At 37.6% G+C, this 23,943-nt stretch overlaps 3 protein-coding genes across 14 annotated transcripts in view; 1 reads left to right on the forward strand and 2 right to left on the reverse strand.

Moving 5' to 3' along the window:
- Positions 1–23,943, forward strand: part of CHPT1 (choline phosphotransferase 1) — a 56,232-nt gene that overhangs the window by 25,334 nt on the left and 6,955 nt on the right. The window contains exons 7-12 of one of the 8 annotated variants that reach the window (XM_063712235.1): positions 46–171; positions 2,620–2,730; positions 5,221–5,342; positions 6,854–6,969; positions 15,323–18,844; positions 20,057–20,372. In XM_063712235.1, the coding sequence (XP_063568305.1) occupies positions 46–171; positions 2,620–2,730; positions 5,221–5,265 (282 nt within the window). In that variant the 3' untranslated portion in view covers positions 5,266–5,342; positions 6,854–6,969; positions 15,323–18,844; positions 20,057–20,372. Of the gene's footprint in view, positions 1–45; positions 172–2,619; positions 2,824–5,220; positions 5,395–6,853; positions 6,970–15,322; positions 22,521–23,943 lie in introns of those variants that run through there. The other 7 variants (XM_063712233.1, XM_063712232.1, XM_063712236.1 and 4 more) reach the window with 7 other exon arrangements.
- On the reverse strand, positions 4,972–15,842 carry SYCP3 (synaptonemal complex protein 3). Of its 4 annotated transcripts, none has more exons than XM_024256591.3 (9): positions 15,714–15,842; positions 14,155–14,300; positions 13,583–13,649; positions 13,388–13,422; positions 11,281–11,398; positions 9,928–10,027; positions 7,909–8,007; positions 5,429–5,533; positions 4,972–5,300 (listed from the first exon to the last, which is right to left on the reverse strand). In XM_024256591.3, exons 2-9 carry the CDS (start codon positions 14,285–14,287, stop codon positions 5,247–5,249), a joined length of 711 nt encoding a protein of 236 aa, XP_024112359.1. In that variant the 5' UTR covers positions 14,288–14,300; positions 15,714–15,842; the 3' UTR covers positions 4,972–5,246. The 4 variants fall into 4 exon arrangements, with proteins under 4 accessions (XP_024112359.1, XP_009246430.1, XP_024112360.1 ...); XM_009248155.4 differs by having other exon boundaries at positions 14,155–14,304; positions 15,714–15,831; XM_024256592.2 differs by having other exon boundaries at positions 14,155–14,304; positions 15,614–15,801.
- GNPTAB (N-acetylglucosamine-1-phosphate transferase subunits alpha and beta) overlaps positions 21,861–23,943 on the reverse strand; it is an 84,523-nt gene continuing 82,440 nt past the window's right edge. For both annotated transcript variants that reach the window (XM_002823649.5, XM_024256585.3), the window contains exon 21: positions 21,861–23,606. In XM_002823649.5, coding sequence (XP_002823695.2) covers positions 23,529–23,606 — 78 coding nt within the window. In that variant the 3' untranslated portion in view covers positions 21,861–23,528. The remainder of the gene's footprint in view (positions 23,607–23,943) is intronic.

A 23,943-nucleotide genomic window follows, 5' to 3' on the forward strand; every position in this document is an offset into this window, starting at 1 on the left:
ATTTAAAACTTAATAGTAAAATTATTTTGTTTAATTTTTTTATAGATAGCTCACATGACCAAAAGTGAACTGTATCTTCAAGACACTGTCTTTTTGGGGCCAGGTCTTTTGTTTTTAGACCAGTACTTTAATAATTTTATAGACGAATATGTTGTTCTATGGATAGCAATGGTAAGTATTTTTCTCCATTTTATTTATTTTTTAACAATGCTTAAGAGCTATTTCAGTGAGCTATCAGTAGCCTCAAGATCTAGTCTAGGCTGGGAGTGGTGGCTTACGCCTGTAATCCCAGCACTTTGGGAGGCCGAGGTGGACGGATCATTTGAGGTCTGGAGTTCGAGACCAACCTGGCCAACATGGTAAAACTCTGTCTGTACCAAAAAATACAAAAAATTAGCCAGGCGTGGTGGTGCATCCCTGTAATCCCAGCTACTCAGGAGGCTGAGGCAGGCGAATCACTTGAACCTGGGAGGCAGAGGTTGCGGTGAGCCGAAATCATGCCACTGCACTCCAGCCTGGGTGACACAGCGAGACTCTGTCTCAAAAAAAAAAAGATCTAGTCTATACAATATATACAATAGATGTTTCTGAGTATTTAAAATTACTTCTTCTAAGCTGTGAATAATTTTATATTGTGTGTAGAAATGGCTACATATCTATAGGCCAGGTTTCCAACAACCTAGATTCTTGGAAACACAACTGTGTACCTAAAAATGGCTATATTTTTTTCCCCCAAAATACCAGTACAAAGATGCCAAAAACCACTTTACTCTGCCCAAAGACTTTATTCCCAGTTTACAGCAAGTAACAGGAAAATTAGATGGGGTTAGTACTAGCAAAGGTGGGCACTTTATTGCATCGAGAATTGTCAGCTAATATTGAGGAAAAAAACCAGAATAGACAGTGCTACTAAATACAGGATTCTCAGACCATTGTATGCTAGATGTAAGGAACCCTTTTTATGTGTATGGCCCTTGAGGATAGTGCATAATTTGTATTAATGATGACTCAGTCATCAATTAAATTAAATTCTCTTTGATTATATCCTGCTTAAGGAAAGGATGTGGATGACATAGATATTAATTTCTATTCAAAATGATTATAAAATACAGAATATAGTGCTTGAGAGAGACACATTACCCATCTAAGGAAAAGAAAATCAATATTGGTAACACTTCAATTACAAAGGTGGAAAAATGGAGCATTATTACATTTTTTTTCTATTCTTGAGACATATCTTTATGGTTGGTCTCCAATTAATGGTGGCTTTGAATAGTTTTGTTGTATTTCTATCTCTGGACCCACTGGTTATCACCAGATTCATAGTTATATATAAATATACTGAAGTACACCAAAACAAAACCCCCCAAAACCCTGCAGTGAATCTTTTGATAATTCAAATAATCTCACCGTATTTGTTAGATTTGGATATTTAAAAAAATCTATATCTATTCTGTGCATGGATTACAGGAGTACCTCTAATGGTCCTTTACTAGGTTGTGTAGTATGCTTTTTCTGGAGTAACTTAATAACGTAATATTCATTTATAGTCCATTCAGAAGTCTTCATTCTTCCTATGGTGGCAGTGAGATGTACTTAAGTCTTTGAGGTGGACAATGAACGTTTTCAGGCAAAATTTTTAAAAAAATGTTTAAAAATCAGAATAATGTCCTTTAATTTGGTATCCACTATAAATATTTTTAGGGCTCCAAAACAATCCAGTTTAAAAAATAGGGGATAATTAATCAAAATATCTAAAAATTCAATGTAAGTTTTCTTTTAGTGAACTTAGGTATGTATTACAAGTGGAATTGTTGAATTAAAATATCAGGTGTTAAAAAAATCAATCATCTATCGTAATGAGTAATTGGCCTGGTTTACACCTGTGATGGAGACTGATAAACTGAGGAAATCAAATTCAATTTTTATTTAAAACACTACGTGGATGACAAAAAAAAAAAAAAAAAAGCCACACACACAATGTGGTGCTTTTCAAGTAAGCTTTTAACGTAAATGATAGAGATTTTCCCCTCATGGGTGAGAATTCCCTCTCCAAGGGCAGAGCTATGAGTCTCCTTTTTCTTCTGGGTTTCATTTTCTGAAGAGAAGCATTTGACTGTAGACTCTGGGCAAAGTTTCTAAATAGAGGCCATCTTTAAATTTGTAAACACAATTTTGTATATGCTTCAAGTATGGTATCTTTTCTAGACCTTTTACCTTCTTACAACTAACCTCAAAGAAACAGAAATGTATGTGATGGAATTAGTTCATTATAAGATGACTGATAACCTCTTCTAGAAGGAAATTTGCAGCTTCGTGGCACAGCAGGAAGTTGAAACAATGTGGAGTCAGGAGAGTTGGGTTCTGTTACTTTCTAGCTTCTGTATTTTAGTCATCTTTTTTACCTCAGCCTCAGTGTCTATAACTGTGAAATAACCTGCATTTTCCAGAGGACTACAGTGAGGTCCAAATTTGAAATGTATTAAAGTGCTTTAAAATGTAGTATTTTTGGTGAAGAATTTTAGGTTAAGGTTTGATATTTGGGGGAGAAACAGAATAGTGCTACTTGAGAAAAGATAGATCATAATCCATTTTATATTTTCTTTTTTGCTTCTAAAGGTGATTTCTTCATTTGATATGGTGATATACTTTAGTGCTTTGTGCCTGCAAATTTCAAGACACCTTCATCTAAATATATTCAAGACTGCATGTCATCAAGCACCTGAACAGGTTCACAAGCATATTGACTGACTAATAGCCCAAGGAAAAGAGGAGATGAAGTTAGGGGAATCTATGAGTGAAGGAAATCCCCCTGTGCAGGAGGCTAGTATACCATAAATAAGGTTATATTTGAATATAAAACATAAAACCTGTAGATTTCATTGTGTCTGTTTCAGTTATGAAGCCCCCGTTGTGCGTATCATCATTTTTTATCACAGATGTTCTCAGAATAGTCTACATATTAATTAGAAACAAGACTAAAGAAATGTCAATCCTGAGGACAACAGTGAACCCCTGTAATTCTAAGTAGCAGTTTGTGTCTGAGACTTATCAGACACAGGGTTTTCACCGCCAAAGGATTACATAAATATTCAGAACATAAAGGATTTCAGCCATCTTGAGGGTGCTCGCTTTGACTGCTAAAAACTGAAAAGTGATTCAATACTGCTTAAGTGCATGGCTTATAATATTGTAATTATTGAATCAAGTGATGTTCTAAGAAATTTTTTATACTAATCATTTTTCAAAAGAGGCATATTAGTATGTTATAAAAGAAAATACTTGCTTTTAGTATACTAGAATTTAAAAGGGCTACAGGAATTTTTTAAATAAAATTTGTATTTAATAAAAGGAATTTGTTGTACCAGTTCAGAAAAACATACGAATCTTTACACCGAAGGTAACTTGTTCCGTGATATTTTGAGTTAAAATTTCACTGTCACCGAAAAGTGGATGTTAAATATTCCCTTTCATGAAAAATGAAACAGTAGCTAAAAGTCAGTTGACATGTAAGAAAATTAGTAACTTAGAAAAACATGGTAAAAAAAAATCTTCCTTTTAGAGTATAAAAGTTACTTTAAGTACACACTGACTCATTTGAGGTGATAAGGGATAAAATAAGTAAAAGTTATTCAACCACTAAGTACATTAGGTACTGATTCTTATCTTTGCACTCTAATTTAAATGTATTTAGATTACTCATTATGAATACTACTAGAACTATCACAAAGATCTCTGGGGATCCAAATCTTCAGATTCCCATCTGACCCTATTTTTAATTTTATATAATAGTTCAATAGACCATATGTCGTATGATGAAGTAATCAAAAAAATAAAGGAGTAATTTATGTACTACGTCTGTTTTAGGCAAGAAAAAGGTATATTGAAGAAAACAGTAAAATGATATTCCTTAAAAGCAAAAAAACATACTTATGGGAATTAAGTACACAGAAAACACTGGAGTACTTATCTTGCCTCTAACTATTGGTAAAACTTCCCAAATAAGGACTTTCTTACGAGGATGAATAGTACTTATGATTTATATTCTAATATATACTTTGGCTTAAAAGGAAAATCCTTTACAAACTTCAGAAATTTAGGAAGTAATGTCAAATATATTCGTTAATGGCGGAAGACTAATTTCTTCCTGTACAAGTAGGTTGTCACAATTAGAAAAAGTTTATCTGTAGGCACCTGTTTTGTTAAAACTTGGAAAACCTTATTATAACTAAGATAAGGGTGAGTTATAGAGGCAAAAATTAGAATTTAAAACATGGAATAGCAGGAGGCCAGGCATGGTGGCTCACACCTGTAATCCCAGCACTTTGGGAGGCCGAGGCGGGCAGATCATTTGAAGTCAGGAGTTCGAGACCAGCCTGGCCAACATGGCGAAACCCCGTCTCTACTAAAAATATAAAAATAAGCTGGGCGTGGTGGCAAGTGCCTGTAGTCCCAGCTACTTGGGAAGCTGAGGCAGGAGAACCGCTTGAACCTGGGAGGCGGAGGTTGCAGTGAGCTGAGATTGCTCCACTGCACTCCAGCTGGGGTGACAGAGTGAGACTCCATCTCAATAAATAAATAAACACAGATGTGATATATATAAACCATAAGTAATTAGGTGTGTTAATGATGTGCTCTTAATTTAATTGCAGACCAAGCCCAATTAAGTGACATTTTAATGTCTTTGTGGCAATGACATATTCACAAATCCATGTCTTAAAACTGTTATTTATATATTGTTCTATTGCTAGTGATTTAATGTTCAGAGGTGAATGATTTTAGCAATTTATTCCAGAACACAAATTTAAATGCATCTCATTGTCATTAGAATTGGTTGTATAATTTAAGTATATAGAAAAGGATGTACATGTAAAATAGATTTTGTATTCCATTTTTTCCTTAAAGAATATAACCTTCTATACTTGCGTTTTCTACCTTTTGGGATTGATACAGATACAATGAAGCCAAGCCTAAAATTAAATCGTCTTTATTTAATTGACAGTGTTAGAGAGAAAAATTCACTATCATTACTAAAGAGCTGAAAGCTTAATACATATTCTTTAGGAATAGTTGCTAACTAATAACTATTTAGATTTGACTTAACAGAAAGGGAGGTCTTACAATGAAACAGGTTTATGATTAAAGATGTTACAATTAAACTATTCTAAAGACTTACAATATGCTTCTTAGCTAACGTTATAATTGTATCATATTACTTAGGTTCAAGTTCTTTCTTCAAAGAGTCATCAGAATAACATGGATTGAAGAGACTTCCGAACACTTGCTATCTCTTGCTGCTGCTGTTTCATGGAAGGAGATATTAAACATTTGTTTAATTTTTAGTTAAGTGTTATACCTATTTCAGCAAATAAAATATTTCATTGCTTATATTAATCCTTATTTTTTCAATTTCAATATGATCACTTACAGTTTCCATCATAATTTTTTTTTGCAACATAGCCATTTCTTTTTTAAATTCATTTTGTGCACCAGTAAGTAGATTATCATGATTCTTCTCCAACTCTTCCATACTCTAAAAACACAAAAGACTAGTTAAGTTACAAAGCACCACTTTTCATCTCAGGTTCTAAAATTGTACAATTAATTTTCAAAAGTAGTAATTTTTAAATATTCAAATGCTCATTATCTATTTGAAATAAAAATATTCCAAGTAATACGTGAATACCAAAATACGTACTAAAAAAGAAAAAGTATAAGACATGAATAAAATGTTATAGGAAGTACAATGTAGTATACTTTGCCCAAAATGGGTTTCCTGAATTGTTAAGGTCAAGATAAAAAAGACTGGAAGTCCCACATCAGTAAAAACCATTTCTATTAAGCTTTCCAAATATCAAGTAATAATCTACTTATGACTAATAGTGTGCCATGAATTCACTAGAGGGAATAAAATAATCTATAGTACAACCTCTTTCACGTTATGAAAAATAAAAATTATGTCTTACATCTTTATTATTCATTCAACAAATAGTTAATCTGGTGCCTACTATGTAAGAGGTGCTGTATTAAGTGCTGTGGAGAAATTAAAAAACAATAATACATGATTGCTTCCTGATGGCAATGAGAAAAAAACGTAGAAACAAAACAAAAATTTTATAATAGGAATGGAAGCACAACTTGCTGTGGTGATATAGTGGAAAATGGGGATTAATTCCAATTTAGTGGGCAAAATACTAAGATTTCAATAGATAAAGAAAAAGGAGTTAAAAATATTCTAGGGGAAGGGCATAAGCAGAAGCATAGAAGTACGTAGTGAGCTGAGAGAAAGCAGTTATGTGGAGGGGTGGGGTAATGAACAAATGTAGTAAATGAAGCTTAAAAAGAGGGTCATGTCATAGGTGGATCTTGAATACCTAAGAATTTAGAATGGGAGGCTACTGACAGTTTTTCAAGAGGAAAGAGATATTATTTTTAAAAGATAATATGGCAGATCTAGGAAGCATAGATTGGAGAACAGAGAAATCAGTTAAGAATTATAATGGTACAAGCAAATAATAATGAGGTCCTAAACTAGGGTAGTAGCAGTGGGCATTAAAAGAAAGAACCACTGCAGAAGTAAAAATTACAGGGCCTAGTAATAACTGGATGTGACAGAAAAAGGAGATGGAGGAATCAAAGGTTATACTATAGTTCCTATCCTAAATAGTAACATTTAGTGATAACATTTAGAAGAAGTCTTTATCTAGTACTTCATCAAATCTTCACACCAATCCAAATGGTTCTCGGAGCATTAGAACAAGACAACAAGTTTTCCACTTGGAAATACTGTTTAAAATAACGTGTGTGTGTATAATTTTTTTTTTTTTTTTTTTTTTTTTTTTTTTTGAGGCAGGGTCTCGCTGTTGCCCAGGCTGGAGTACAGTAGTACGATTTCAGCTCACTGCAACCTTTGCCTCCAGGGCTCAAGTGATCCTCCCACCTCAGCCTTCCCAGTAGCTGGGACTACCGGTGAGTGCCACCATGCCCAGCTATTTTTGTTTGTTTGTTTGTTCTTAATAGAGATGGGGTTTTGTCATGTTGCTCAGGCTGGTGGTTTTGAAACACTGGGCTCAAGTGATCTCGCCTTGGCATCCCAAAGTGTGAGCCACTGTGCTCGGCCATATATATTAAAGTTATTCTGAAATATTTATTTTAAAACAATTTTACTAGTTTACTCAGAGCATCCCAATTCCTTTAATGTTATTTTAACATGTATTTGCACAAGACTATCTAAAGGAACCACCACTGAAAAAAAGTATATGCAAGATTCCATTGAGCTTCTATGAATAGTTACTAAAAAGTATATTTCTGCCTGAACAAGAAGGGTACAGACTACAATTTGCTAATATGTATGTGTCAGTAGATAATTATCAATCCACAGACTTTTAATCCTCAGATGTCTATTATATCTATTATTTTATGTTGGATATATATTCATTTTTGGTCACTGTAATAATTCTAAAAGCAAATGTGCCATAAAATACTTCTATAATACATTTGAAAACAAGAGAATTCAATAATTTGGGTACTTTCTATTTAACAAACACTGGGGATAAAAAAACAAGTAAAATACAACCTAAAAATGATTATTATAGAGTCTATTTTCAGTTAAACAGAGAACTATGACTAAAGTGTTATTAAAGTATGGATTTTATGCATGATAAGTATATTTCTAAGTAAAATTCCCAATTTACCATTTCCTGTCTTGAATAATCCCGACAAAACCATTTGAATCCTCAAGTAAAAATACATTTATCACTTAAATCAGAAACAATGAATTCAAAATGGAAAAGTAGTTAAAGTCTAAAATGTTTTTTCCCATAAACTGAGAAAGAAAAGAATTATCTTCTACTTCCATAAATATATTATTTTTTATAACGATGTATTGTGTTACTACATACAACAAACCTTTATGAACTGCTCATATAACTGTCTAATTGTTTTCAGTCTCTGGCTCTGAACAATTCTAGATTGTTGAAGAATCTTTTGTTGCTGTCGAAACATATTCTGCAAATATAAAAGAAAAAAACTGTGTAATAACAATTTGGGTAAAATTTTAAATTTAGAAAAAATAATTCTACATTAAACTTAAAAGAAAGTGTTAAAAATCAATGCTTTTAAAATTTTAACAACTATTATGACCACGTTTAGATAATTTATGTTCACCACTAATATGTAACAATATATTAATTCTACCAGTTGCTGAATGGGAAATTTTAACAATAATCAAGTCATGTCTTAATTCTTGGTGATTTCAGTGTCCACACAGATGATCCTTCCGATAATAATGGTTTTCCGTTCCGTGACCTGTTTCTCAATGATTTTGGCCTCTACCCTACTTTAGCCATTGACTTACATACTCCCACCCTAGATTCTGACATTACTAATAATTCTAACCACTACACAGTATTAATAATGGTAAACTTTCTAAGAGATAGATACTCAGCATTCTCCTTTCATAGATGAGTAAACTGAGGCATAATCTGTCCATGGTTTCACAGCTACAATTGCTCAAACAAGAATTTGATCCAAAACAGTATTGTTGCTGGCATCTAGGCTCTAACCATTATACATACTGTTTCTCTATCTATCCTAGTATTTAACCACTACTTCTTTAACATTCTAATTTACTCTCTTTAGTACTACAGCTCAATAATCTATCAGCCCACAAATCCATCCTATCTATTTTACACTGTCATCCCTACCCCCAATATCCTCACTTGCAGGTAACACAAGTCTGGCCATTAAAAGTCAACAATGTTCTGACAACAGACATCCCTAGGTATCCTGGGGGGACCAGTTCCAGGACACCCAACCCCTCAGGAGACCAAAATGTGCAGATGCTCGAGTTCCTGTTACAAAATGGCATCATATTTGCATATAACCAATGCACATCCTTCCACATACTTTAAATCATTTCTAGATCTCATAATACCTAACACAATGTAAATGCTATATAGTTGTAACACTGGATTATTTTTACAATTTGCATTTTTTCTTTTCTTTTCTTTCTTTCTTTTTTTTTTTTAAGAAAGGGTCTCCCTCTGTCACCCAGGCTGGAGTGCAGTGGCACGATCTCGGCTCACTGCAGCCTCCGCCTCCCAGGTTCAAGTGATTCTCCCGCCTCAGCCTCCTGAGTAACTTGGATTATAGGCACGCGCCATCACAGCCCGGCTAATTTTTGTATTTTTAGTAGAGATGAGTTTTCACCATATTGGTCAGGCTGGTCTCAAACTCCCAACCTCAGGTGATCCACCCGCCTCGGCCTCCCAAAGTGCTGGGATTACAGGCATGAACCACCACACCCAGCCTCTTCCAAATGTTTTTCATCCACGATTGGTTGAATACACAGATGCGGAACCCTTACATACAGAGGGCTAACTATACAATGATTGGTTCAAGAATGGGCAAATGATCCAAACTCCATCAGTCATATTTTCCCAGAGGAATTTTTTGCCAGAGCTATTGAGAAAGATTTTCTCAGTCCACTGGGGTTACTAAACTTGTAATAAGCCTAGGACTGTAAAAACTATCTTGCTTACTACATCGAGACACCTTACTGAGAACTGATGACGGAACCCAGATGACACTACATGAGCAACCCCTTCCCTGTTCCCATCTGGCTATGCCTGAAGCTAAACTGCCCCAACTTCTTTTATATAAACCAATGATCCTTCTTTTGTACTTTGACAAGTTTCTGTCACTTGGAAATGCAGGAATCCCAAACAATATAAAAAGCAAAGACCAATGCCTTTTATGAGTATGGTATGTGCCTATACGTCTGTGGTTTACAGTTCAGCAGGTTTAAAACACATGGCCAGCCATGGTTAATGAAACCTGGCTCAGTTCCATTGGTCACAATAAAAGGCTAGGTTCTCCATTCCTACTTGAGACTTGGTTAATTTTAAACCTAATCATGATACCAACAAGTATTTTTTCTTCTTGTTCCTCAGCTTTCTGCATATCTAAATCCCACTGCTGAAACAAAGTCAGAAACTGCTGAGAATATTCTTGGTTAAGCTTCTGCCTGTAAAACATAATGATGAATTATTGTCATATTTCATACCAATATAAAAAGAATATAAAACAAAACTGAGTTGACACGTTTATACTATATAAGAAAAGGAAATACCTGCAGCTTAAGTCTTCTGATGGGAAACCAAAAAGTAAAATTATGATTTACACTGATTCCAGAAGTATTTTTTTTCTAACAAACTAATAGAAGAAAAGCCCTGTCACAAGCTTTAGCTCTTGAAAACTAAGGAAGTTTTATTGTATATATAAATTTTCAAAAAGAAATTCATCTGATCTCTAAGCAGTTTATTTTTCATTTTTTTCTGATTGAATATAGATTCTGATATAACAAATACATTAAATAAGGTGATTGTATTTATCCTATAAGATTTCTAAATAGAAATAGTTCACTTAATTTTTTTCCCTATTTTGGCTTAACAAAGATTTTATACAAAAGAAGAGTTAAGTCAGCTAAAACATACAAATTATGTACGATACAAGATTGGTGTTTTTCTACATTGTTGAACATAATTCACTATCATAAGACTAACGGTTTTTATGACATTTACATTTTATTCAACTAGTGTATTTCTAGAATGAACATAAATTACTTTTAGGCTGGGCACAGTGGTTCATGCCTATAATCCCAGCACTTTGGGAGGCTGAGGTGAGAGGATTGCTTGAGCCTAGGAGTTCAAGACCAGCCTGGGCAACATAATGAGACCCCCATCTCATAAAACAACAACAAAAAACGAAATTACTTTTATAACCTCACTTGTTACCTAAAAGGAAAAAAGTGATCTTTATTGATTTTTTAGGAAATAATGTCAATTCTATGAAGGAGTGAGGTTTATAGGGCTACAGGACTATCATACTTAGAGAAAAATCAAGCCAAATACATTTTCACTAGAAACCCCAGTAACTAGAATAGTATTTTTCTTTTCTTGTTTTTTTTGACAGAGTCTCACTCTGTTGCCCAGGCTAGAGTGCAGTGTCACGATCTTGGCTCACTGTAACCTCTGCCTCCTGGGTTCAAGCGAGCACGCCTGGTTAATTTTTGTATTTTTAGTAGAGACGGAGTTTCACCATGTTGGCCAGGCTGGTCTCTAACTCCTGACCTCAAGTGATCTACCCACCTTGGCCTCCCAAAGTGCTGGGATTACCGGCATGAGCCACTGTGCCGAGCCTAGAATAGTATTTTTCATAAGTAATTTACACCAGTAAATACTGAGAAATGTGGCTCTAAAAAAGAAGCAACCACCTTACCTTTGATCTTGTTGTGTTTTCCAAACATGTTCGATTTTCTGGTTACTAGTTTTGAGAGAAGCCTTGGTATACATTTCTAGTCTCTTTCTCTTGGCAAGAAGAGCCTTGTTAATGTCAACTAGATTGAAAATAAAAATTCATTAAAATTTAATGTTGAAAAAAGTATTTTGTTCCCACATATTCAAGTAAATGTGGGTAAGGTTGGTTCAACAATATTGGAAAGACATTTAAACTTAAATTTAGAAATAGGCATAATTTCAAAATGCAGAATTATTTGCTTACTTTTTTTTTCTGAGAAAACTCTCAGCTACTAGCACCCAAATTCTGATTTTCCTAACTGAAGATAATTTTTTAACTTAGGAACAATAAAAAAGAGCTAATAAACAAAACAATGTGCCAAGGACAGACTTTAAATTTCCCCATGAGAAAACACTGTTAATAAAGGCTAAATGTAGGCCAGGCGCGGTGGCTCACACCTGTAATCCCAGCAGCACTTTGGGAGTCCGAGGCTGGCAGATCACGAGGTCAAAAGATCGAGACCATCCTGACCAACGTGGTGAAACCCTATCTCTACTAAAAATACAAAAATTAGCTGGGCGTGGTGGCACGCACCTGTAGTCACAACTACTCAGCAGACTGAGGCAGGAGAATCGTTGGAACCCGGTAGGCAGAGGTTGCAGTGAGCTGAGATTGCACCACTGCACTCCAGCCTGGGAACAGAGTGAGACTCCGTCTCAAAAATTAAAAAAAATTTTTTTAAAGGCTAAATTTATCTAAATTTATAAAATACACCCCAATTAAAAGGACACATTTCAATGAATTATTGTTAGAACTCATTATAGAAAATATGTAAAAGTACTCTATTAAAAAAGAGAATCCAAAAAGGATAAAAATAGTTAAAGAAGAAAACTATTTTTAATATAATCAATTATATATATATATGTATTTTAAAAGACACGGGGGTCTCACTATGTTGACCAAGCTGGTCTTGAACTCCTTGCCTCAAGCAATCCTCCTGCCTTGGCCTTCTAAAGTGCTGGAATTATAGGTGTGAGCCCCTGTGCCTGGCCATCAATGATACTTTTAAATACATTTTTTACTAAAAGAGACAAAGACCAAGGACAGAAAAAAATCTTAGTTTAAGTAAATTTCTAGATAAATTAATTTAAGATCACTTTATTTTTCAATGAGAAATAGGTGAATAAGATCAGTTTTAAATGCTTTTGTGGAGCTTTTTATTGGGCATTTTTACCCATAAGAACTGCATTTCATAAAATGTTTACTACTTCAAATAATGCTTTGCTAAACATAAGCCTTTATCTTATGGATCTACCATAAATAGGCATCTTTCAGTAATCATGCTGGAGCTGCACTATTACATAAATATTTTATACTTTCAGTATTATCTATAATAAATTTATAAAACAAGCACTTTTTCACCACCGGACAGAGCAAAGCTTTCAAAAAAGATTTGACTGTATGAATAATCCATTTAGAGGAGCTAAATATTAACTCTTTTTTAAGATAACTAATCTCTAACAAAGCTCATATTTTATTGATACTTAATATATTATTTAAAACTTGAGAATTTTTGAACCTAATTATAAAACTCTCACTATCTAGCAAAATTGTCTTTAGTATTAACTACATAGTTTATTAATGTAAAAAGAGTTATTTTAGAGGCTTAATTTACACTGTCCTCCCTAAAGAAAAGAACACAGGAAGTCAGAAAATAACTAAACTGAAAAAATGAAAAACTTATATACAAATATATGTATGTATGTATGTGTGTGTGTGTGTGTGTGTATCACTTAGTCTGTGAATACAAAGAAGGGTAAAGACTTTTCCTGTGCATTTTTCTTCTAAAATTCCATAGTCCATTAAATTTGCATATGTATAAAATAAAAGCACCATTCACTCTTAACATCATGGAAAAGATTAACTATGAAAATCTATGATGCTAAATCACAAATACTTATGCAGAATCTTCTATGTGAGAACAAGGCATTAAATAACAGTCTTATAGCCCATTATTAACATTTGTTATTATACAAATTATATGGCTTAAAACAATTTTCTTTAAATACAAGTATCTCCTAAAACATACCTCCAACTCCTTCCAGCATATTCTGTACTTCACCCCTGGAAAGAAATTACATTTTAAACACTTTAGAAGATCCACAAAATACCATGCTTGTTTTGGAAGAAATACCAGATGCCAAGTATTTTACATATATTATTTGTTAGCAATTTTTCCTGAAGTGCTTTATCTAAGAAACAAAAATTATTTTGAACACGTTACCCCATATCTTCAACTACTCCTGCAGAAGACCTTTTCTTCCTACGTTTCTCAATGACTGCAGTCTTCCCTGTATTGACAATTAAAAAAAAAAAAAAAAAGCTTTTGAAACTGAATAGATTATTTTGGTAAATTTTAATGAAACATCTTCATTTGGGGATTTTTAGGCTTTTTGCCAACATACACTTTCAAAGCAGACATAAAAATGCAATATTCTCTGCAGGTTAGATGAAATTAAATCAGGATTCAGGACCATTTTATAGGAATAATTTTTCAAGTCTCCCTGGGTTAATGTCACAGTAAGCCACATACTATATATCAGATATTTTGGAAATAACTGCAAAAGCAAGAGTTGCCGAATAAGCTTCTGTAACTCCGATACTGCAATATAAGGATCAAATGAGAAACACAAAGTACAGCTGGCCATCCCTGTCAGCAGGTTCTGTAACCACAAATACCGGGGGAGGGAAGCCCATACCTGAAAATGCTTTACAAACTAAGTTGTACGATAGTCTCAATGGGTTCAAAACAAATGAACTGAAGGACATCACTGCCCAACATGAGATGTACTGCACCTTCAATAACATCTTCCTCTGATCCACTCAGATCTTTCTTATCTTCAGTCTCAAAGTCATAGGCTCTCGCAAACTGATCTTCCACAGACGGCTTCCCAGATTTCCTGGAATACTTTTTTCCGGAGGACACCATATTTAGATGCTTCCTGACTTTAAAAAACAAATTTCTTGAACCTTCTGAATCCAAAGACATCATTTTAATACACTGGCAAAAGTTTAAATATCAAAGGAGATATCGAACAAGGATTGTTGAATACAATTTTAACAGTTTCCTCATTTATTTGGGGGGCCAAAAGTTAAGAAGATAATGATATTTGTTAAAAAATAAATAGGCCAAGCACGGTAGCTCACGCCTGAAATCCCAGCACTTTGGAAGGTTGAGGCAGGCAGATCACCTGAGGTCAGGAGTTCAAGACCAGCCTGGCCAACATGGTGAAACCCCGTCTCTACTGAAAAAAAAAAAATACAAAATTAACCGGGCGTGGTGGCACGTGCCTGTAGTCCCAGCTGCTCAGGAGGCTGAGGCAGGAGAATCGCTTGAACCCGAGAGACAGAGGTTACAGTGAGCCAAGATCGCAGCCACTGCACTCCAGCCTGGGTGACAAGAGTGAAACTTGGTCTCAAAAAAGAACAACAAAAATGGCCGGGCGCGGTGGCTCATGCCTGTAATCCCAGCACTTTGGGAGGCTGAGGCGGGCGGATCACCTGAGGTCAGGAGTTTGAGACCAGCCTGGCCAACATGGTGAAACTCCATCTCTACTAAAAATACAGAATTAGCTGGGCGCAGTGGCCGATGCCTGTGATCTCAGTTACTCAGGAGGCTGAGGCAGGAGAGTCGCTTCAACCCGGGAGCGGAGGTTGCAGTGAGCTGAGATGGCCCCACTGCACTCCAGCCTGGGCGACAGAGTGAGACTTCGTCTCAATCAATCGATGAGAGAGAATGACAGCCTCCACCCCGCCTCAAGTCCACCCCGACTGGAGAGGTGGCCCCTGAGGCCTGGGAGTTCCGAATTTTGGGGCCGCCTTTGCCAGATTCTGGCTAAATCTGGGCAACTCTAGCAGGCCGCTCAGTCACGCGGGGAAATTATAGTTGCTGGCGGGACACGTCATGAGGATGCCAGAAAGAAGCTCATAATAAGACAAATAATAAAAATGTCCCGCAATTTAGGTCTCGGAAAATGAACATCGGCAGAAGATTTCGACAACAAATACATCGAGGAACCACGAAAGGCGCCCTCGGTGTGGAGCGGCAGGAGGGAGACGCGCGGAGCGAGGTAGGGCCGGCCCCGCCGCGTTCCTCCAGTCAGTGGTCCCAGGGTGTAGCGATGGGGCCCAGCCCCAGCCCAGCCCGCCCTCTTTCCACCAGCCCCTCTCCTGCTCAAGGCCCTGTCCTCAGTGAGGTTCGCGGCCTCCGTTTTCTCGTCAGAGGCCCCAGGCGACGCCAGGAGGTAAAATTTACCTCACTGGTCAAGGGCAGCCTCTGGCTTGGACACCTGCGATAGACAGACGCCTCCCCTGCTCACACCTGAAACACACCGCAATGGCTGAGGACCAGTTACCGGTAGTCGACAGGCGTCCTCCACAACAACTCTTCCACAAGCGCGCTTCACCTGAGGTGGCCCCTTCTCCGCGACGCTTCTGAGGCAAGCTGGGATTCGCACGGGAGAAAAGCCAGTGTCACCTCATCCGGACCCGTCGCTAATTGGCTGGACGCAGAGCGCAGGCGTGAACTGGGTGGCGAGGCTCCGCCCCCATGGGGCGATTGCGCGCCCAAATCGCTGGCCCAGGTTGCTTTGGCCTCCGGGGCGGGCTGTGAGTACACTTGAGGCCTGGTGCCTTCCAGTTTTTAAGTTTTAAATGTTTATAATCGAAAATTGCGGCTGGGCGCAGTGGCTCACACCTGTAATCCCAGCACTCTGGGAGGCCGAGGCAGACGGATCACTTGAGGTCAGGAGTTCCAGACCAGCCTGGCCGACATGGTGAAACTCGTCTCTACTAAAAATGCAAAAATTAGCCGGACGTGGTGGCGGGCGCCTGTAATCCCAGCTACTTGGGAAGCTGAGGCAGGAGAATTGCTTGAACCCAGGAGGCAGAGGTTGCAGTGAGCAAGACCACGCCATTGCACTCCAGCCTGGGCAACAGAGTGAGACTCCATGTCAAAAAAAAAAAAAAAAAAGAAAGAAAGAAAAGAAAATTGCGGAATAATATGTAAATTATGAAACATGATGAACATACCACCTAATTTATGAAGTAGGGCTTTACCAACATTCACTGACTCTCCTCAGGCAGGCCTTTCCATCCGATCCTCACCAGGACCCCACCCTTCCCCATTCAGGGATATAAGAAAATTATCCTAAATTTATGTAAATCATTCACCCTTCCTTATTTTCTAAGTTTTATTACCACATGAAAAGGTGTCGTTAAACAACACGGCTTAGTTTCGTTCGCGTTTGGCATTACAAAAAATTGTCCCATAGTCTATGTAGCGTTCTGACAGTCCACTAGAATGGCAAAACTACAAAATATGACTACACGGAGTGATGATGAATCTATGTAACAAAGGGAACCCATTCAGTGGGTGGGAGTATAATTGTAAAACAATTATTTGGTGTAACTGGAAATCGCCTATCAATTGCAAAACAATTTTTGAAGATATAATTTATGAAGGAAATGAAACACCTATAATCCCACTACCCAGAAATAATATACAGTTTTAAATTGGGGGTATTATTTCCTTTCATCCTTTTTTCTGTGCTTATATGTATTTTCCCCCAAATAATTTTAAAATATATTTCAACCTTTGTACCTGCCTTAGTTTGCTCACAGCTCTGCAATCCTTTTTCTATTTGAAATCATACATTTTACCCTTTTTTTTTTTTTGAGACAGGGTTTTGCTGTCTTGCCAAGGCTGAAGTGCATGGCATGGCATGATCACGGCTCACTACAGCCTTGATTTCCTGGGCCCAAATGATCCCCGTCTCTGCCTCCTGCGTAGCTGGGACTCACGCACGTGCCACCATGCCTGGCTAATTAAGGAAAAAAAAAAAAAGTTTGCCGAGATGGGGTCTCACTATGTTGCCCAGGCTGTTCTCAAACTCCTAGGCTCAAATGATCCTCTCACCTCGGCCTTCCAAAGTGCTGGGATTACAGGCATGAGCCAACTTGCCTGGCCTATATTTTACTTCTTTAATATTTGGCAAAGGCTTCAGGATCTTATTGACGCCAATCACTTTTCAACTGCCTAGTTCAAGTAAGAGATTCAAAGGAACCCTCCTGTTTACTGTTTTGCTTTGAATCCTCTTCCCTATGATGCTCAGCATTCCACTGGCTCGTTTAAATACACCAGTGTATTGGGTAAGGAATGACTGATGACGACTCCCAGACTCGTTCCTGTAATTCCATTCACTATATCAAACCTGTTGATACAGGATACAGTGAACCTTGTAAATTTTTCATTACTGAAAGGATTCAGAAAAATGTCTGTAAAGCATTAGTACAGTACCTGCCACATAATAAATGCACCATAAATGGTGGCTTTTATGATTCACAATTGGTCCTAATTGGAATCCTGCTTTTCCTCTCTTGCCAGCCTCATTCTTGGCCTCATACTGCGTCAGCCACGTTGCATTTTCCCAAATGTGCTGTGCACTCTTATGCCTCCATACCCTTATAGATGCTGTTCTTATTAAGTAGTTCCATTCACTACATCATCATATTCAGTTGTTTTTCCTACAGTGACCCTTACAAAAGGGCATCTGTCATTTTTCTTCTTTATTCGTAGTAAAAATTTCCCAAGATTATCTCCAGCACCTCGGCATTTTACTGCTATAAAGAGCATGCCTGGAGATTTCAACATGTGCTTCAGCAGGTAATTTATAGATAATTTTTAACCGACACACCAATATTTCATGACCTGTCTCAGTATTCATTCTTAGATGACCACATTGTTAATACTTCCCCATATAGATCATCACCCATTTATTCCAATTATCTGGATTCCTAACAAAACATTTTCCCATTTTCTTTAATAACCAATGGTGTAGAATCTTGTCATTATTGTTTGAAAACCTAAATATTACATCCCTTGTTTCCTTATTCAGTCTCAAAGAACTCAGGTAATATAGTCGAAATCTTAGAGGCCAGGAGCAGTGGCTCATGCCTGTAATCTCGGCACTTTTGGAGGCTGAGGTAGGAGGATCGTTTGAGCCCAAGAGTTTGAGACCAGTCTGGACAAAATGGCGAGACCCCATCTCTATTTATAATAATTTTTAAAAACTCATAGACATGTCTCCATAGATAAACTACTCAGTAGGTAATAAGAACAGCATCTTTAAGGGTATGGAGGCATAAAAGTGCACAGCACATTTGGGAAAATGCAACGTGGCTGATGCAATATGAGGCCAAGAATGAGGCAGGCAAGAGAGAAAAGCAGGATTCCAATTGGGACCAATTGTGAATCATAAAAGCCACCATTTATGGCGCATTTATTATGTGGCAGGTACTGTACTAATGCTTTACATTTTTTTGAGTCCTTTCAGTAATGAAAAATTTATAAGGTTCACTGTATTCTGTATCAACAGATTTGATTTTTCCAATTGCTTTCAAGTATGGCGGCTCACCTTCACCTTGAGTACCTAATCCAGGAACTTGGTCTTCCACCTGCACCATCTCTAATCTGTGAAGCTGGAAGGTGATGTTTTTGTCAGCCCAGCATCCCTCCCCTCCTTCCTTGGGTAAAAATCTCCATCCCTCTGGCTACAGAGGTGGGCACAGAGCCCAGAATGAGCCAATCACAGTAACTCATCTCCCACCAGGATTTTCTATATTGAAGCCAGAGAGGAAACTTCCTGCCTCTCTGGAGTATGAGAGCCAGGAACTGCCATGTCGTCACCAAGGAGAGAAAAGCTGATGTGCATAGAGAGGCACAGATAGACAGTGCTGAGCAATGGTTCAGGAAGAGTATCTTCCTCCTGTACCCCTCTTTGTTTTTCCTTAAGAAGCTTGAGTTAGATTTGTCCCTTGCAATCCAAGTTTATTTAGTGGCTAAAAATTAATTTTGTAGAGACTTGGGTGGAAAAGCTGTCTCTGTTACTTAATAGACCTGAGGTGAGGCACTAAACCTAGTTAGGCCCCAGTTCCCTCACTGATAAGTGGGGATATGGTGTGGATGAAATGAGATTATGAACATAAAGCAGTTAGCACATAGATTGTGTACAGTAAGAGGTAGCTGTTATTAGGGCAAGTGAGAGGAGAAAAGCAATTAGACTGACAAGAAGCTCCCTTCACATCCCTTTAACCACCATGGCTCTGTACTCCTGTCACAAGGAAGCCTGGGATTTCCCTTAAAACATATCACAAAGAAAAACAGAGCATGAATAAATGCGGCAAAGTCTTGATAACTGTTGAGCAGATGAGAATTCATCTATTGGTCTTTTAAAAATTTTTTATGGTCTTTTTTAAAGAAAGATCTGTTGAGATTATCATCCAGTTTCTCTTTTGGTCCTGCTGATGTGGTGAATTGATTTTCAAGTGTTGGGCCAAATTTGCATTCCTGGAGTAGGCCCTGCTTGACTGTGAAGTGTTGTTCTTCTGGGAATAACTGAATTTGGCCTGTTAGTATTTTGTTTGGGATTCTTTTGCAGTAGACTGCCCATGGTTTTTGTCTTGTGGTATCTGAGCCAAGTTTTACTGTTGGGGTTGTGTTTCAAGGGATGAGTTGGATGATACTGTATTTTGCTTTTTTCTGCCCTGTGGAAGAATTTGTGTGGGACTGGTGCTGTTTCTTTCTTAGATGTTTTGACCTAAGTAGTGATTACACTTTAGTTTAAATCCTTGATCTTTTATTATTTGTATACTTCTTGGTATATGTAGAACTAGTTTTCAAAATGAACACTTTTGCCAGGCGCAGTGGCTCACACCTGTAATCCCAGCACCGTAGAAGGCCGAGGCAGGAGTATTGCTTGGGCCCAGGAGTTTGAAACAGCCTGGATAACACAGTAAGACCCTGTCTCTACAAAAATATAAACAAAATTAGTCAGGTGTGGTGGAGCACACCTGTAGTCACAGCTGCTCAGGAAGCTGAGGTGAGAGGACTGCTTGAGCCTGGGAGGTTGACGCTGCAGTCAGCTGAGATCACACCACTGCTCTCCAGCCTGGGGCAACAGAGTGAGATCCTGCCTCAAAAGAAACAAACAAAAAAACACTTCTGAAGACATAAGGTAGGTTAAAAAAATCCTTTTTAATTAGAAAATGTATCACTTTTTTAGCTAAGAGCAATGTAATCATCTCACCCTAATGACTAGACTAGGAGCCTCACCTCTGGCCTGGACAACAGTCTTTAACACGAATTTTCATCATTACCATCATCACCACTGACATTTAGCAGGCAGGACGATTTGCCAGGCACTGGGCTGCGTGTGTTGCACATGTCATTTCCTCTAATTATCACCATAAGCCTCTGTGGTAGCTACCAGTATTGCCTCCCACATTTTGGCAGAGAAAGCTAAATCACGGCAAGCAGTGTCCAGGATCCGGGACTTGAACTCCTGTAGTCTGACTGCAGGGTGTGCTCTTCACCCACATGTGCCACAGTCCTGGGGAGGCAGCATGGGCTGGTGGCGACAGGAAAGAGGGACAACCCGGGTTCCCACCCTACCTCTTCCTCTAACTGGTTGTAAGACCTTGAGCAAGTCACGTCATCCCCCTGGCCTTGGTGTCCTTGCCGATAAAAAGCAAGGGTTGGTCCAGACAGTTGTTTTGAAACTCTGCCTGAAGGGCCTGGGAGCTGGAGGCAACACCTTTGAGAATCAGGCAGGAGGAGCAGCCTTCCTTCTTTTGTATCACAGAATGCTGTGGTTAATATTTTTATCTGTCCAAAATTCATGTTGAAACTTAACTGGCAATTTAAAAGTATTATGAGGTGGGGCTTTCAGAGGGTGATAAGTCATGGGAACAGAGCCCTCATCAATTCAATTAGATGTCTTTATTAAAGAGCCTGACAGAGGCAGTTTGTGCCTTCTTGCCCTTCTGCTCTTTGAGGACACGGCATTCAAGAAGCCATCTTAAAAGCAGAAAGCAGCCCTCACCAGACAATTAAACCTGCTAGCCCCTTGATCTTGGACTCTCGGCCTCCAGAACTATAAGAAAACGAATTTCTGTTCTTTGTAAATTACTCAGTCTGAGGTGTTTTGTTACAGCAGCACAAAAAACTAAAACACAGAGTGACCTTTTCTATAGGATTTCATTTGAACAAATGGTTCTAACCATCTGACTGCTCATCAACTTCTAAGGTTCCTCTGTTCTAATGATTCTACTGAATCACAGAATCATTAGAATGAGTCTATGAATAGCCTAGGATTGTATTATCCATCCTATTATCAAGCTCCTAATTAGGTATGGACTATATTCATCTAACCACAGAAATCGTCATTACAGACAAATGTTCATTTCTCTAACTTTTCTAGAATAAATCTCAGCTTTTATAATGATACCCAGATATCCTAAATTTTACCATATGATAAATTCCATTTAGAAACTATTTTCCCCCCATAAAGCAACATTCTTCTGTATAATACTAATCTTTCCTTACTTTCCACTTAATTTTAGTAATGTTCAGCACAGAACCTGATACACAGTAAAGACACTCAAGTGACTGCTGAATCTGAGTAACAGTAAACTCAATCCTCAAAGATTTAAAAATCAAAGTGTCAGACAAAAATTTAACTTTTTATGAGATTTCAGTTTTTGAAATACACAACTCTTAACAGCACAAACACAGTATTTACATTTCAAGTTCTTTGTACAAAAGATGTATGCCATTTTGAAAGAATATTGTTGAGATCATGATCTAAAATACCTGTCAGAGTTACTCATGGAATCTGCTCTTCACAAATCCATTGTATTATGACATAAACAAAATATGGCTAGACGCCAAGGTTTAACCATACATGAAAATACTAATTCTCGGCTGGGTGCAGTGGCTTATGCCTGTAATCTCAGCACTTTGGGAGGCAGAGGCAGGTGGATCACCTGAGGTCAGGAGTTCGAGACCAGTCTGACCAATATGGTGGAACCCCTGTCTCTACTAAAAATATAAAAATTAGCCAGGTGTGGCGGCATGCACCTGTAGTCCCAGCTACTCAGGAGGCTGAGACAGAACTGCTTGAACCCGGGAGGCGGAGGTTGCAGTGAGCCGAGATTGCGCCACTCCAGCCTGGGCAACAGAGCGAGACTCTGTCTCAAAAACAACAACAACAACAAAAACTAATTCTCAGTGATTGGCAAATGATGGCCTGAGGGTCACATCTGGCTGGTGGGCAGTTTGTGTACAGCTGCAAGCTAAACATGGTTTTTACATTTTTAGAGGGTTGTTTGAAAAAAAACAAACTAAACAACAACAAGAACAATGTATGACAAAGATACAGGTGGCCTGCAATAATTTACTATCCAGCCTTTTACAAAGAAAGTTTGCTGGCTTCTGTTCTATCAAAAACCGACTGAGAGAGACAGCTACTGGAATATACCAATGAGTATTAAACAAGACACCACTGTAATGTGCCAGTGCCATCAGCACTACTCATTTCTAAAATGAGGCACTTCTGTTTGAATATGTACATTTCCAAAACATAATTACATCTGGTAAGTAGTACTGTTACTAACTCTAGCCCTTTGACATTAGACCTGCACATGAAATCATAGTGTTCTTAGGGGCTGAAGTCAATAATTACAAAGCATTTCAGATGTCAATCGTTGAGCTCTTCAGTAGTTAGTGGTTTAAGACCATTTACAGTCTTAAATATTAATAAAACTCATAATTTAGGTATTGTCAATAAGAGGTGATATTGCTGCATTATTTAAATAACATCTATAAAAATAGGTTTAGACATCCCAATTCATTATAATCAGAAGCAAGAATAACTAGTTAACTTAGTAACTACTTATTTTAAAAATGGGAAATAAAAAAAAAAGTGCAAAACTTTAGCAAAAGGCTTTGGAATGCAAAGACTGGGGCCTCTTAGCAATCACTCCCAGCTGGCATAGGCTTCTCGTAATAAAGTTAGTTTGCAGTGATTGCTGTGGGAAATTAACAGCTGTCTATTGTCAGTGAGGCTTTTTATGAAAAGAATGACAGGTCCATGAGCAAATTCTTTAAAAGTAAAATCAGTTCAGAGCTGCTCAACACACAAGTTTGCAGTGGGTTGGTTAAATAATTCCTGGTCAGTGGGCTATATTCATGCCACAAAACAGCATGGCACTGGATATTTTCCTTCTTCAGGCCAAACTGCTAAGCATCACATCACAAAGACATCTCTGTGAAGCTGAGTTTTAAAATGCTCAGTAAATGCTGAGGTAGATGGTTTTCAAATGAAGATCTTCTATACTCTGATTCGATTGGGACTAGCTTCTTTGTGTATCCTCCTTCTGGGAAATATCTTCCGCTTAAGTGCAATTAACTAAATGATGAAAGACAGAAAATACATTTTAATTCTCACGTTGATGAAAGAATATAAGTGCATCAAACTTTCTAAGAGCCATATGACCTTAATCATTTCCACAATCTTATACATAAAAAAGACAACAAACAAATCTCCATCATTCCTCTTCCAAAACAAAAACAAACATTAGTTTTGTTTAGCTTTGTAGGGACAATATGCCTAGATATGTGCCCACAAAGAGACCCAAGAGGATTAAAATTATTTCAGCCCATGCTTCATTTTTCTAAGACCTACAACTACAGATTTTTACACAGCTATTACCAAAGCATATTTATTTTCAAGATGTCCATTTGTC

The sequence above is a fragment of the Pongo abelii genome, chromosome 10 (genome assembly GCF_028885655.2).
Source record: "Pongo abelii isolate AG06213 chromosome 10, NHGRI_mPonAbe1-v2.0_pri, whole genome shotgun sequence".
NCBI lineage: Eukaryota > Metazoa > Chordata > Mammalia > Primates > Hominidae > Pongo > Pongo abelii.